This window comes from Lampetra fluviatilis, chromosome 2 (genome assembly GCF_964198595.1).
Source record: "Lampetra fluviatilis chromosome 2, kcLamFluv1.1, whole genome shotgun sequence".
NCBI classification, from domain to species: Eukaryota; Metazoa; Chordata; class Hyperoartia; order Petromyzontiformes; family Petromyzontidae; genus Lampetra; species Lampetra fluviatilis.
This window is the reverse complement of record NC_136276.1, coordinates 2,257,139-2,272,382: the sequence shown is the minus strand read 5'-3', so window position 1 is coordinate 2,272,382 and position 15,244 is coordinate 2,257,139. Positions and strand designations below refer to the sequence as shown.

At 52.5% G+C, this 15,244-nt stretch overlaps 1 protein-coding gene across 1 annotated transcript; it reads left to right on the top strand.

Moving 5' to 3' along the window:
- The first annotated feature begins 384 nt into the window (after nucleotides 1–384).
- Nucleotides 385–15,003, top strand: LOC144937555 (complement C1q-like protein 3). Its single transcript, XM_078864838.1, has 3 exons — nucleotides 385–1,727; nucleotides 4,858–5,571; nucleotides 13,622–15,003. The coding sequence occupies exons 1-3, from the start codon at nucleotides 1,590–1,592 to the stop codon at nucleotides 13,799–13,801; spliced, it is 1,032 nt and encodes a 343-aa protein (XP_078720964.1). The 5' UTR covers nucleotides 385–1,589; the 3' UTR covers nucleotides 13,802–15,003.
- Nucleotides 15,004–15,244: the final 241 nt, after the last annotated feature.

The following is a 15,244-nucleotide window of genomic DNA, read 5'->3' as shown; positions in this document are numbered from 1 at the left end:
CCGATTAGCACGGTTGGCTACGTACGGTGCGAGAGAAATTCCACGTGCGCCGCGCAGCTCCACGCCTACACCAGCCGCCGGCAAGCAGCGGCGGCGGCGGCGGAGACCAATCCAACCACTGCCTCCCAATCAGCGCGCTCTCCAGTCCGATCCGATGCAGTGCCACTCCCTCTCCTCCATCCACCAACTCTCTTCTCGCCCGCTCTCCCTCCGTTGCCTTCGCTTCAATCTCTTGCTCCGCTCCTCCGCTCTCCAACCCCGTGCTCATCTCCCCCACCCCCCCCCCCCCCCCCCGTTTGGCCTCCATCCCCTACTTCCGTCCCCGTATCGCTCCCCTCCCTCCCCCTCATAGCCTCCCTCCCACCCCTGCCCACCCCTCGGCCTCCCTCCCCTTCCTCCTTCCGCGGCTCCCTCCCCCTGCTGCCCCGCTCCCCCGCCCTCTCCCGCGCTGGGTAAAGGGTTAAACCGTCGGTTTGCCCGCCCCTCCCGTCGCTGTGCGCGCATCGTTCCCTCTGCGCTCTCGCGGCATCCAAGCGGCGTGGCGGCGCTGCGCGCTGGAAGCGGGACTCCCCGCGTGTCGTCCTCTCCGCAAATTACATTTTGTGTGCCGGTTGTAGTCTTTGTTTTTGTATTACTGGCGGGTTGGAGGAGGAGGTGAGACGAGGTTGGGGGAGGGGAGTAAAGCGCTGCGTTGCTTTTTTTTTAGTTTTCTTTAGGCGCGGGCGAAAGCGGAGGTCGCGGAGAGACGCGGAGAGACGTGGAGTGGTGGTCAAATCGACTCCGTCGACACAGAGGGAGACGAGCAGAGAGACAGGCGGATGGGGAGATAGGCGGATGGGCGGGTAGGCGGCTCACGGACACTTGTATGCACACAGGGAGCTAGGACAAGAATACAGACGGGTCAGGTAGGTAGGACAAGCGAATTGACATTCCGACGGATGAATGGAAGAAGAAACGGACAGACAATAACAATTTGACACGATACGACGTTGACAATCTGTAACACCGTCAATGCATCGGTACACGTCAATACGACGGACACACGCTGTGAGTGTACATACCTAAGCGTTTGCCAACTGGACACACAGCCAGATGTATGCACACACACACGGACACACACACGGACACACACTCGCAATTCGGACGATGCACGTGCGCATCGGAGGACTCGACAGGTAATCTAGCGCGTTGACAGATGGACAGACGCCAGACACGCGAGACACTTCAAACTGGAGCAAGGCCACACACGCGAGGTGCAAACGAATATTAATTAGTTCAGCACATAAAGAAGAGGACGCTTTCGTCTGGTTGCGGGGACAGGGCAATTCGCGGCACACCTGCTCCTTCACACCGTACGTGCACACGCACACACGCGCACACACACGCACACACACACACACGCGCACACACACACGCACACACACGCGCACACACGGGGGTGGGCATCGGTCCTACCAGCTGCCTCTCGACAACTTGAGCGTGAGACGACGAGCAGAGACGATAACGATCCAAGGGGGAGGAGGAGGCGGGAGGAGGACCAAGGAGTGAGAGGAGAGGCAGAGGCTCGGGACCCCCTCCCAGAGACCCCGATGCCAGCTCTACCCCAGCAGCAGCAACAGCAGCGGGGCAGCCAAGGCCCCCCACTCCTCTCGTCGGGCGTGGCCAAGGGGGAACGCAGTGGGGCACGGGGGGCCCCCAACTCGCGTTTCGCCTCGGGGCCCGTGGAGGTGAGACAGAGAGAGAGAGGGGAGAGTGAGAGGGTGAGTGTGAGAGATGGTGAGTGTGTGTGTGAGAGATATTGAGTGAGTGTGTGTGAGTGTGAGTGTGTGAGAGATATTGAGTGTGTGTGTGAGAGATATTGAGTGAGTGTGTGTGAGAGATAGTGAGTGAGTGTGTGTGAGTGTGAGTATGTGAGAGATATTGAGTGTGAGTGTGTGTGTGAGAGATATTGAGTGTGAGTGTGTGTGTGAGAGATATTGAGTGTGAGTGTGTGTGTGAGAGATAGTGAGTGTGTGAGTGAGAGTGTGAGTGTGTGTGTGTGTGAGAGAGAGGAGTGTGAGTGTGTGAGAGAGATATTGAGTGTGAGTGTGTGTGAGAGATATTGTGTGTGTGAGAGATCTTGAGTGTGTGTGTGTGTGAGACAGAGGAGTGTGAGTGTGTGTGAGAGATATTGAGTGTGAGTGTGTGTATGAGAGTGTGAGTGTGTGTGTATGAGAGTGTGAGTGTGTGTGAGAGAGATATTGAGTGAGTGTGTGAGATATATTGAGTGTGAGTGTGTGTGGGAGATATTGAGTGTGAGTGTGTGTATTATAGATATTGAGTGAGTGTGTGTATGAGAGATATTGAGTGAGTGTGTGAGAGATATTGAGTGTGAGTGTGTGTATGAGAGATATTGAGTGAGTGTGTGAGAGATATTGAGTGAGTGTGTGTGTGAGATTTTGAGTGTGTGCATGAGAGATATTGAGTGTGAGTGTGTGTGTGTGAGATATTGAGTGAGTGTGTGAGAGATATTGAGTGAGTGTGTGCATGAGAGATATTGAGTGTGAGTGTGTGTGTGTGAGATATTGAGTGTGTGTGTGAGAGATATTGTGTAAGTGTGTGTGAGATAGAGTGTGAGTATGTGATATATTCAGTGAGTGTGTGTGTGAGAGATATTGTGTAAGTGTGTGTGAGATAGAGTGTGAGTATGTGATATATTCAGTGAGTGTGTGTGTGAGATACTGAGTGTGTGTGTGTGAGATGTTGACTTGTGTGTGAGAGATATTGAGTGAGTGTGTGAGTGTGTGAGAGATATTGAGTGTGTGTGTGAGAGATAGTGAGTGTGTGTGTGTGAGATATTGACTGTGAGTGTGTGTGAGAGATATAGAGTGAGTGTGTGTGAGAGATATAGAGTGAGTGTGTGTGAGAGATATAGAGTGAGTGTGTGTGAGAGATATAGAGTGAGTGTGTGTGAGAGATATTGAGTGAGTGTGTGTGAGAGATATTGAGTGAGTGTGTGTGTGAGATATTGAGTGAGTGTGTGTGAGAGATATTGAGTATGTGTGTGAGAGATATTGACTGTGAGTGTGTGTGAGAGATATTGAGTGAGTGTGTGTGAGAGATATTGAGTGTGTGTGTGTGTGTGTGAGAGATATTGAGTGTGTGTGTGTGAGATGTTGACTTGTGTGTGAGAGATATTGAGTGAGTGTGTGTGAGATGTTGACTTGTGTGTGAGAGATATTGAGTGTGTGAGTGAGAGATATTGAGTGTGTGTGAGAGATAGTGAGTGTGTGTGTGAGAGATATTGAGTGTGTGTGAGATATTGAGTGAGTGTGTGTGAGAGATATTGAGTGAGTGTGTGTGAGAGATATTGAGTGTGTGTGTGTGAGAGATATTGAGTGTGTGTGTGAGAGATATTGAGTATGTGTGTGAGAGATATTGAGTGAGTGTGTGTGAGAGATATTGAGTGAGTGTGTGTGAGAGATATTGAGTGTGTGTGTGTGAGAGATATTGAGTATGTGTGTGAGAGATATTGAGTGTGTGTGTGTGAGATATTGACTTGTGTGTGAGAGATATTGAGTGAGTGTGAGAGAGATATTGAGTGTGTGTGTGTGAGATATTGAGTGTGTGAGAGAGATATTGAGTGTGTGAGAGAGATATTGAGTGTGTGTGTGAGGGGAGCGGTAGTGTAAGTGGTCAGCGCATCACCCAATGAATCCTGCGACCAAAGTTCGATTCCCTTCTCACGACCAATGTCAATGACGGATATTTGATCCGGTCTTGGACTTCCCCTAGGTCGGCTCAGCCTTAAATGAGAACCTGCTGCTGTGATGGCCGCCGGCACCCGCGTGTGCCGTGCTCGCTCACAACACTTGCCCCGTTAGTTTGTTGTAGGCTGCACGGGAGATCTTTGTCTTGTTGTCGTTGTACGTTAGTTAGGGTGCGGATGTGTGTGTGTGCGTGATAGTATACCAAGCAGCTTCTGTTTAGCCGAATAGAAAGGGCTAAACGGGCGCGGCACGGGATGGAGAAGGGATGGGCTGCAGATGTGGTACAGGAGGTTCATGAAGGATGCTGATGGGGCAGTTGGAGGCAGTCGCCCTCCAACGGAGAGCGACGCTCACAACTATGAGCGGAGCGCTGGGCGGCTAATAACGCAGCAAGTTGGCGCAGTGTGTAGCACAGGTGGTGCATCTGCCAGTCATCCCATTGAGTCAACCCATGGCACCTGGGTCTGCCCCCGTTACTTCCTTGCCAGCGGCTTCAAGGTGTCACGAGTGGTGCTGCTCTTGGTGCTGGCCTCGTTACAAGATAACCGAGAGGGGGGGGGGGGGTGGCAGGAACCGGTAACCGTTTTAAAAAGAGAAAAGCAATTCCAAAAGTCAGACAGCGGAATAATCGTTTCAACTGCGCTGTTCGCAATAAACGCGCAGCTACTTTGCCAATTCACTGCTGGATGAAGGCATCCCAACGCCGCCGTGTGAGGTCCTGGGGAGTTGCTTGGCCATACTTCACCGCGCTGGTCAGTGCGGGTTGGTGAGGCGGCGGTGAAGAGATGGGTGCCCAGGTTCTGGTCGAGACGTGGGGTCTATGGGGTACATCACTTGCCACTGATGTTCACCGCGGCAGCGAATCGAACTCCCGCAAACTCAGGCCCGCCCGTTTCGTAACCAGAATCAGAACGTTAATTTATACTGGAGGAATCTGATGAGCTATAAAGCGATTTTTGTATTTTCTCACAGACGTCCAGTAGCTAACGGCAGCGTGCGCGCGTGATCCACTGCGCCGGAGGCGCGCGCCTCGCACCCTTCATTGACCCCCTTCAAGAAATCGTCGCCTAACCCGCCACCCCCCCCCCCCCACCCCCGCGGTGCCCAGGCCAAGCCCGCCACGGTGGCCGCGGCGGCTGCGGCCGCGGCGTCAATCACGGCGACGACCAAGATCGCCGACTCACGCCCCGTCTTCGTGAACCTGCGCCGCAAGTGGCTCGTGACGGCCGCCGTCGGGGTGGTGATGGTGCTCGTGCTGCTCATCGCCATCCCGGTGCTCGTCTACTCGAAGCACTCGGCCGCCGCGCACGAGATGCTGGGCACGTGTCGCACGGCGTGCGACCCCCACGCCGCCGCCGCCGCCGCCGGCGCCGCCCGGCCCAGGGACGCGGCGGAACGGGGCCACGCGCTCACGACCCCCACGCTGCAGATGTCGGGGCCGCGCGGGGAGCAGGGCCGCGTGGGCAAAACGGGGCCGCGCGGACCCCAGGGCGAGCCGGGTCCTCCCGGCGCTCGGGGTCCGCAGGGCGAGCGAGGGGTGGCGGGCCCTCCCGGCGCGCTGCTGTCCGGCTCGGGTGCCGTGAGCGTGCCCACCTACTACTCGGCGCCCAAGATCGCGTTCTACGCGGGGCTGCGCAACCCGCACGAGGGCTACGAGGTGCTGCGCTTCGACGACGTCGTCACCAACCTGGGCAACCACTACGACCCGGGCAGCGGCAAGTTCACGTGCTCCATCTCGGGGACGTACTTCTTCACCTACCACGTGCTCATGCGGGGAGGGGACGGCACCAGCATGTGGGCCGATCTGTGCAAGAACGGGCAGGTATGCGGGGAGGGAGGGACAAGGGGGGGGGGGGGGTACGCGCGCCAGAAGCCGGCGGAACCAATCCGTTAAGGGGGCCTCGGTCGGCGTTGGCGTTGCGAGTGAGTGGCGGGCGCCGAGTCGAGCGGTAGGCACGCGAGAAAGACAACGCAGAATGAGAATGTGTGTGTGTTCTACTGGAAGAATCCGATGAGCTATGAAGCTCTTTTTCACACATGTCCAGTAGTGTCGGGCCAGAACGTGACAACAACAAACAGTACACAAACACGGTAGGAGTGCAAAGTGTATGAAAGGTAAACAATTCACTTCAACAATATACACAAATGAAGCTAAACTATTTCTATCTTACCTATTCGCTGGTTACGCAATGTCTAACACTGTATCTAGACGGTCGCGAGGCCCAATGTCTCAAGGAATAGTAAGTGAAGGAATAAGACATTTCTTGAAACTCCCAACCCCAATCCCGGAGTTCAATCATCCCCAGACACCTCCGGTACAAACGACGCCCTGGGCGTGAGCGAGCGAACGAGCGAGCGAGCGAGGTTAAGTCCAGAAGAGATGGTTCTCGTGAAAGGGGGTGGGAGACCTTACAATAAGATCCAGATAGACGTGAAGTCGGATAAGGCTCGCAGCGATTGACTATAACGATCTGATATTGAATGTTGTGAGCTACGTTCCACGGCAGCTGAGCGGAGGAGCCCGCTTGTTCCACCCGCGTGAAGGTTTACAGCTCGTGGCATTGGCACTTTGCTGGAGATCCTTGGGTCGGTCCAATATTCGTGGAGGAAATATCAACACCCTTCTCCCACGCGTTGCCAAATGTCGAGGAAAAAAATGGAAATTTAATAAAAACGTAGATGGCATTATTTTAATCTCCCCCGTTTGCGTACAGATGGAATATTAATTATAATTAATTTCTCAACATTCCTGAGAATGTATTGGTTGGACAGACGGACAAACCGAATCATTATGCCTCTGATTTAAAAAAATACGCTTACAAAAACGTTAAACGGAAATTCGGGGCAACATGTTTCCCAATTTACTCCCCCCAAAGAAACCCCTCTCAGCCTGGATCTGCCCTTGGGGTTTGGAGGTGGGGACGCCGATTGCTCGGCTCGCCCTCGGGCGCCAGTCGCTCGCAGCTGCTCGTCTCGGGCTCGCCGCCGACAGCACCCACTCACTCACTACCCCGTGCATGCCGAAGGGACATCTTCTGACGGTACCGTGCGGTTCATTGAACATGAGCCCAGAGCACAATCGGCTCCTGAGTTGCAGGCTCCCGAGTCTTGTGGGCTGCGCGACGTCCCAGGCTGCCCGCCTCGAGTCGGTCCGTGTGTGTCGGCATGTGAGTGAGTGAGCGCGCAGCTAACACCCGTGACGATTATCCGAGCCGGTCCTGGGCCTCCCCTAGGTCGACTCAGCCTCAAATGAGTACCTGGTGCGGTGTGTGAACATCGCCACGAGAGAGATAACGGCGGTCGGGCGTGGTGTTGGCCACCCACCCCCTCGTGTGCCGTGCCGGCCTTCATAGGTGCTCGCTCACAGCACTTGCCCCAACAGTCTGTTCAGGCTATACGGGTGATCTTTGTGTGAGTGTGGGGCCAATACCAGTGGCGAATATCAACTGATGCTGGGTCTCCCATAGGTCGACTCAGCCTCAAATGAGTACCTAGTGCGGTGTGTGAACATCGCCACTAGAGAGACAAAGGCGGTCGGGCGTGGTCCTGGCCAGCCTACCCCCTCGTGTGTCGTGTCGGCCTTCAGAGATTCTCGCGAACAGCACTTGCCCCGACAGTCTGTTCAAGGCTGTATGAGGTGGGTCTTTGTGTGGGCAGAGAAAGGGAGCGGTGGCACAGTGGTTAATTAACTCAATGTGCTTCCGATCCCAGCTACCTGAATTCGATTCCTCACCACGGCCAGCAACCACAGGACGCGCGATCTCTGAGCCCGTCATGGGCCTATTCCTAGCTAGATTTCATCCTTGAAAAAAAAAACAGAGTTCCAGGCTCAATATTTAAAATCACCAGCAATGGGGACACAAAGGGGGCTGGGCCTTGCTCCGACCACTCCGAACCTTCGTACCGTCGTCAAGAGGCGCTCGCGCGTTGGAAGCAAGCAGCCTGTGAAAAGCTATTCGGGGGGGCAAAGGGGACGTCAATATTTTGTATGCGCAGTAAGAATAATATGACAGAGACAAACAATTTATTTGGCTGGCTGACAGACGCAGCTTAGTTTCGAGATGCATCACCGGCAAACTTTGAAGGCACGAGGCGGCACGGACGCGTGCCGGGAGACTAAAGTCTTCCTCGAAGGCTCTGCCGGCTCTCTAATAGAGTTTCACTTTTAAGCTCCCCCGTGCAGAAGCATTAATGCGATGTTTTCAACGCGGCTGTGGGGGAGCGGTGGCGCACCGGTTAGCGCGCTACCACAAGAACCATTCCCGGAAAATGTCAGCGGAGAGGGAGATTCGAAGCCGGCGCCGAGCAGGGATGCTGCGGTATTGGTAATAGAAGCCCCCACGGCAAACACGGCGTGGGGATGTCTTCATCCAGCAGTAGATTGGCACGGGGCTTTACACGTAGGCGGAGGTTGGCTTCTCGATTTGGGGTGGGGGTGGCAGTGGTTCGCTTTGTCCCTCACATTAGGAATCGCGCGTGCATATAATTAATTAACGTTGAATCTTTATTGTAAACTCCTAAAAATCAATAAATGTGTCAAGTTTTGGGGGAGGGGGCATTGCCCGCCCCTGTGCACCCCCGTGCCCAAACTCCGCCAATGGCTTTACACGACGACTATATTATTAATATATTAATAATTATAATAATTATAATACATATTAATATGATACTATGCATTACAAATGGCGCAGATTAGGACATGTACAAAGCTCACACGCGAAACGAAGACACTCATTAATTTAGTCGATAACTCCTTAATATATCCATGATAAATGTTTTTTTTATGGGGTGGGGGGGGGTTTGATCGCGTAAATATAAATGTGTCGTTGAACCTGCCCACTACCAATTGAATAAGGTTTGTCGCGTAGACAAAACGTGTCAATTAGTACCAACTTGAACACGACCGGTCGTGTGTTGGAGAGTAAACAAGTCCGCAACGTTTACAACTCCAGTGCCTTGACGCTTCGCCGGTGATGACAGCCAGCCTCATCAGGTGATGAGCCACAATTGTGAAGAAGCCCTCCTGCCTCGGTCTCAAATAGAGGCAGTGAAAAGTGACGTCGTTACTTTGAGCCTATCAGGTGCGTGTTGAAAAAAACAACAACATTCATATATAGAGAGAGGATCGCAGAGCGTTGGTAATTGTTGGTAGGACCGGCTGCTGCTGCTGCTGCCTTCCCAAGAGGGGCAGCCCTCGACTCGCTGCTGCCAGAAACTGGCGCCCGAGGGCAGACCCAGGCCGAGGTTTTTTGATAAACTGGGAAACGTGTTGCCCATAGTTCCCGTTCAGTGTTTTTGTAAGTGTAATCTTTTTTTTTTAAACAAAGGCATCATTATTCGGGTTGTCCGTCCGTCCAACCAATAGATTCTCAGAAATGTTAAGAATTAATTATAATTCATATTCCCTTCGTATGCGCACGGGAATTGAAATAATTACATTTCAGTCTTGATTTGAAGCTTTCGTGACTGCAGGAATCCATACTCGTTGGTTTTTTCGGTAAAGTCACGTAGGTAGAAAAATAATAGATCACGACGTTTCGATCGCAACACAAGCGATCGTATCACGATTGTCATTGTCTGATGACGATTGCTTGTGTTGCGATCGAAACGTCGTGATCTATTATTTTTCTAATTACATTTTAGTTATTTTCTGCGTATTTTTTTTTTGTATTTTTGTATTTTTTTTATTCGTATTATTTTTATTTAATTTTTTTATTCGTATTTGTATATTTCCCCTCGAAATTGGCGACCACTTAACTTGGCGCTCTCGGCGGCTGCCCTCGTTCGCCTCTATGGACGGGTGGCCGCCCCTCGGTCTCAATCGTCTGCTGTGCCTCTGAGTCGTCCTCTCTCTTCTCTCTCTTCCTCTCTCTCTCCCTCTCTCTCCTCTCTCCTCTCGTCTCTGTGAGCATGAGCTGATATCCTGCGTCGACGGCGCAGCGTTACAAGTTGACATAATTCAGACCATGTTCTTTGGGTCTTTCGGTAAAGTCACGTAGAACCAAAAAAATACAAAAAAACTACGACGTTTCGATCGCAACACAAGCAAATCGTCATCACAAGCAATCGTCCTCCTGATGACCATCGCTTGTGTTGCGATCGAAACGTCGTAGTTTTTCGTTCATTTTTTTCTTCTACATGACTTTACCGAAAGACCCAACGTATATGAATTCCTGCAGTCACGAAAGCTTGAATTCAAGATGATTCAGACCACTTCGTATGGATGTTACACCTGACATTCTGTCCGGTGTGGTGCTATGGGTTCCTTTTGGTGCCTTGACTTTGGAAAAGCCAGATCCCAATTGGTCAACCAGCAGTGTACGTTACACTAATACTGTTGTTGGTTCAGCGACAGATGTTTATTATTCTGAGGTTACATCGAGAACTAAAGCGGTAACTGGTTGTGTGTTAGTTGTTTTTGTTCGTTGTTTAAATATTGTTTTGGTTAGTTGTTTATAAGTTGTTTGCTAGTCGTGTTTGTGAGTTGTTTGTTAGTTGTGTGTGTTAGTTGGGTGTTAGTTGTGTGTTCTATAGATGTTTGGTAGTTGTGTTTGTTGATTTGCAATATCCCTTAAGGACCCTGCACTCGTCCTATGTTTATGTTTTTGGTCTGTGTTTTATTTCTGTACTCACGTGTGTGTGTGTGCACGTGTTCCACGTGTGTGTGTGTACACGTGTTCCACGTGTGTATGTACACGTGTTCTACGTGTGTGTGTACACGTGTTTTACGTGTGTGTGTACACGTGTTCCACGTGTGTGCGCGCACGTGTTAAACGTGTGCATGTGCGCGCGCTCTACGTGACGTTCATTGCTTATCGCGTCGCATGTGACGTGTTTAACAATCATCGGGCGCGTGCAGCGTGGAACGGAGTTCATTTATTTTATTGAATCTGTGAACACGGCGAGACGTCGCGTTGTGGTGGGTGGCGAGGACTGCAGTTTGGGAGGCGCTGCGGTCGATCCGATCGAGGCGGAAGAGAAGGGAGTCCGCATTTTTGCTGTACCGCCGTCTCCTGGCAAGTCAGGGTATTGTCTCCTCCTCAACGCCCGTGGGAAGGACGATTAACGACCTTCCACGTGGTGATCCACCAACCCTCGCTGCCTGCACAGTGCTGCATTACAGCCACGGCCCTTCCTCGTGTCGTCTTGATCGAACACCAGAGAGAGACACTGGCAAGGAGGTCCCATGATGCAGCTGCTCACCCCAAGCTCTCAATGACCTGATAGGGGCATTGTCTTTGTGCTGTTCGCCTTTTGGCGTCGTCCTCTGGTCTGACACTGTTAGTGAGACGAGGCTCTAAAGAAAGCTGTCTCGGGTGTGGACCAATCAGTTTCAAAGACGATGCATCATCATCTACTACTAGAGCGTGTTTTTGTTTGCACGTTCACCATGAGTAAGTGTGCTTAATGCAGACATGATTCCTTGCAAAATGTTTCGGTTTGGTGTTTTAACATCTTAACAACCTCCTGTTTAGTAGTAGGTTTTTACCCTTTAGACTGGTACAAAAACTGACACCTTTATACAAGGCATCATGTTTGCAATAACCACAACACAAGCAGTCAAAATGCAAACAAAAAGAAACAACTCTTATACTGATAATGCCAGTGCATATCATTATCACGTGTGTATGTGCATTATCATGATGCCTTGTATAAAGGTGTCAGTTTTTGTACCAGTTTAAAGGGTAAAAACCTACTACTATATTTTGCCACTGGTAAAGGAGGTCTCATAGTGTAAATAACCTCCTGTTTGATTGCCAGCAAGGGTTAAAACCTATTATTATTTTGTTGATACTGGCCAGGAAGGTCCCATGATGAACCAGAGAGAAACTACGATGTGAGTACAGAGACTGACACACCGACAGACTGATTTAGACACGGAGAGGCATACGCACAGACTGACAGAAACACCGAGAGACAGACAAAGACTGACACAACAACCGCTGTTCGTCGCCACTAAGTGGTGGTGACGTCACCACGGCGCGTGTGCCAGGCCAGGTGCACTTCGAGGCCACGTGAAGTGTCGAACGCTCGGTGACAGGAGGTCACGGGACAGACCCTGCATGCAGGTGCCATGGGTTGACTGGCAGATATCGACATGGACAGATACACGAGCAGATAGACACAAGATACAGATCCCCTATAGATTTCACATATTCTTGGGGCAAGTGATGTTAGTGAGCACCTATGAAGGCCAGCAAGGCACACCATGGGGTTGGACAGCACCACGCCCGATCGCCTTTGTCTCCCCAGTGACGATGTTTAAAAATCGCACCGGGTACTCATTTGAGGCTGAGTCGACTTAGGGGAGGCCCACTACCGGTTCAGATGATCGTCACTGGTGAGCGGTGAATCTAACTCGGGTCGCCGGGGTTCCTAGTTGCAGCGCGCTAACCACTGAGCCACCGTTCCCCAGCACCACACACACACACTGACTAAGAGGCATGCAGATACACAGACAAGACACCTCTAGAGATGCACACACACACACACAGACTGATAGAGACATACATGCAGAAGACTGACAGACACATAGAGACACACGCAGATGAACAGACGCAGGCTGACAGACACTGGGGATCGATGGCACCGTGTGTGTGCGCGCGCGCGTTGTGTGTTTTGTGGAATATTGTGCTCCATTGAGCGGCTGTACGCGTGATCTTTGATGGAGAGGTCAAAAAGTTAAGGGCGTCTCTGTGGTGCAATTGATCTGCGCCCACATAAGTTACAGATCGATTCCACTACACCGCACAACCCTGTGTGTGTGAGTCTCTCCGCGTCTGCCCCATCTCTCTCTCTCTGCCTCTCTGAAGAATTTGCTGTCGCATTAAAGTGATTCTATTTTTTTCATGTACAACTCGAAGAACAAAACACAGATCCCACTTGTAGTTTTTGTTTGTTTGTTTGTTTTTAAACAGACTTGTTGGGGTAAGTGTTGTTTGCGAGCATCTATTAAGGCCGGCACGGGCACACGAGGGAATGGTTGGCCAGTACCTCGCCTGGCTGCCTTTGTCTCCCCAGCGCTGGCGTTATCACACCGCACCAGGTACTACTCATTTAAGGGCTGAGTCAACCTAGGGGAGGGCCAGGACCGGTTCAGACATTCGTCGCTGAGTCACATGCACAGTCACATAATACGCGCACACAACAACGAAATCCTTCTGTATATCCAATACAGGCTGTTGGGGCACGTGCAGTTAGCGAGCACCTATGAGTATTGCGTACTGCACTGTGAACGCTACTGTTCGGTTAGCGAGCACTGATGTTCGGTTAGCGAGCACCTATGAGCATTCGTACTGCGCTGTGAATGCTACTGTTCGGTTAGCGAGCACTGATGTTCGGTTAGCGAGCACCTATTGGCATTGCGTACTGCACTGTGAACCCTACTGTTCGGTTAGCGAGCACTGATGTTCGGTTAGCGAGCACCTATGAGCATTGTGTACTTCACTGTGAGCGCTACTCGGCAGGCAGCTGTGTCCGTGCGGTGCATCGCGCGGTGGGTGACCGCGCGGGTCCCTGCGACGCGATTTCGCTCGGTGCGGCGCTTTGTGTTTTTTTGTTGGGAACGCATCTCCTGCCGCGCGAAGCGAGGGCGACCTGCACGAGCCGTGACTGTCGCCGACCCACGAACCGCCCGAGAGAGCCCCATTGGCAAGGTGTTGCCACGTAAACAAACCGTGCCGGTGCGTTGGGGGAGGAGAACACCCACCGCGTTTACAATGTTAAGTGCGAGACCGTTCCGCTGGTCATTGCAGCGACAACAGCAGCAACAACAGCAACAACAGCCAGCGTCATCAGGCTATGAGCTAGGAATTGTGAACCACATCGTCCACCGCTCTCACCTCGCCCCCCCCCCTCCCGGCCCCCCGCAGGTGCGTGCGAGCTCCATCGCGCAGGACGCCGACCAGAACTACGACTACGCCAGCAACTCGGTGATCCTGCACCTGGACGCGGGCGACGAGGTCTACGTGAAGCTGGACGGCGGCAAGGCGCACGGCGGCAACACCAACAAATACTCCACCTTCGCTGGCTTCATCGTCTACGCGGACTGACCGCGGGGCGGGCGGGCGGCTACTCCGGCGAATGTGCGCTCGTGTGTGTGTGGTGATGATGATGTGTGTGTGGTGATGATGATGTGTGCGTGTGTGTGTGAGAGAGCGCGATATCGTGTGTGTGTGTGGTCGTGATGATGATGATGTGTGTGTGGTGGTGGTGATGTGTGCGTGTGTGTGTGAGAGAGCGCGAGATCGTGTGTGTGTGGTGGTGATGATGATGTGTGTGGTGGTGATGTGTGCGTGTGTGTGTGAGAGAGAGAGCGCGAGATCGTGTGTGTGTGTGGTGGTGATGATGATGTGTGTGTGTGGTGGTGATGTGTGCGTGTGTGTGTGAGAAAGCGCGAGATCGTGTGTGTGTGGTGGTGATGATGATGTGTGTGTGTGTGGTGGTGATGTGTGCGTGTGTGTGTGTGAGAGAGCGCGAGATCGTGTATGTGTGGTGGTGATGTGTGTGTGGGGGGTGATGGGGGAGCAGTCGTGTAGTGGTTAGCGCACTCTCGCTACGAAACCCGGCGAACCGAGTTAGATTCCCGCTCACGACCACCAACACCGGTGACGATTATCTGAACCGGTCCTGGGCCTCGCCTAGGTCGACTCAGCCTCAAATTAGTACCTGGTGCGGTGTGTAAAACATCGCCACTGGGGAGACAAATGCGGCCGGGAGTGTTGCTGGCCAACCACCCCCTCGTGTGCGGTGCCGGCCTTCATAGGTGCTCGCTAACAGCACTTGCCCCAACAGTCTCTTAAGGCTATACGGGGGATCTTTGTCTATGTGGTGGTGATGATGAGGAAATGTGTGGATGTGTGTTTGGGGGGAGGGCATAGGAGACCGGTAGTGTAGTGGTGAGCGCACTCACACTACGAAATCCGGCGACCCGAGTTTGAATCCCGCTCACGGCCGAACCCGGTCTCAATTATCTGAAACGGTCCTGGCTCTCCCCCAGGTCGACTGGGCCTCAAATGAGTGCCTGATGTGTAAATATCGTCGCTCGGGAGACAAAGGTGGCGGCTTTTCATCGGTCGTGCTAGCTAACAGCACTTGGCCCAAAAGTATGTAAAGGCTATACGGGTGACCTTTGTCTTGGTACCTGGCACATATGCCGTGGCAAAAGGCGGTTGTTCGCTGATATCGTGTCTCTTTAGATGTGACAGAATGTGAACATGTTGTGAGCGCGTGAGGCGGTGAGTGTGTGTGTGAGTGTGTGTATGTGTGTGTCAGTGTGTGTGTGAGTACGTGTGTGTCAGTGTGTGTGTGTGAGTGTGTGTGAGTACGTGTGTGTATGTGTGTGTATGTGTGTGTCAGTGTGTGTGTGTCAGTGTGTGTGAGTGTGAATGCGGTGGGAGGGAGCCAGGTGCCGTTTGCTGCTGGGGGGTGAAGATGAGAGAGGGGAGCGAGAGGGAGTGCGGGTGAGAGGGAGAGAGGGGTGGGGGGCAGGTGTT

Excerpts from the sequence above, each read along its gene's own strand:
- LOC144937555 (XM_078864838.1), top strand. The coding sequence starts at position 1,590 with ATGCCAGCTCTACCCCAGCAGCAGCAACAGCAGCGGGGCAGCCAAGGC. Across the intron at positions 1,728-4,857 it reads TCGCCTCGGGGCCCGTGGAG|GCCAAGCCCGCCACGGTGGC; the intron begins GTGAGACAGAGA and ends CGCGGTGCCCAG. Across the intron at positions 5,572-13,621 it reads ATCTGTGCAAGAACGGGCAG|GTGCGTGCGAGCTCCATCGC; the intron begins GTATGCGGGGAG and ends GGCCCCCCGCAG.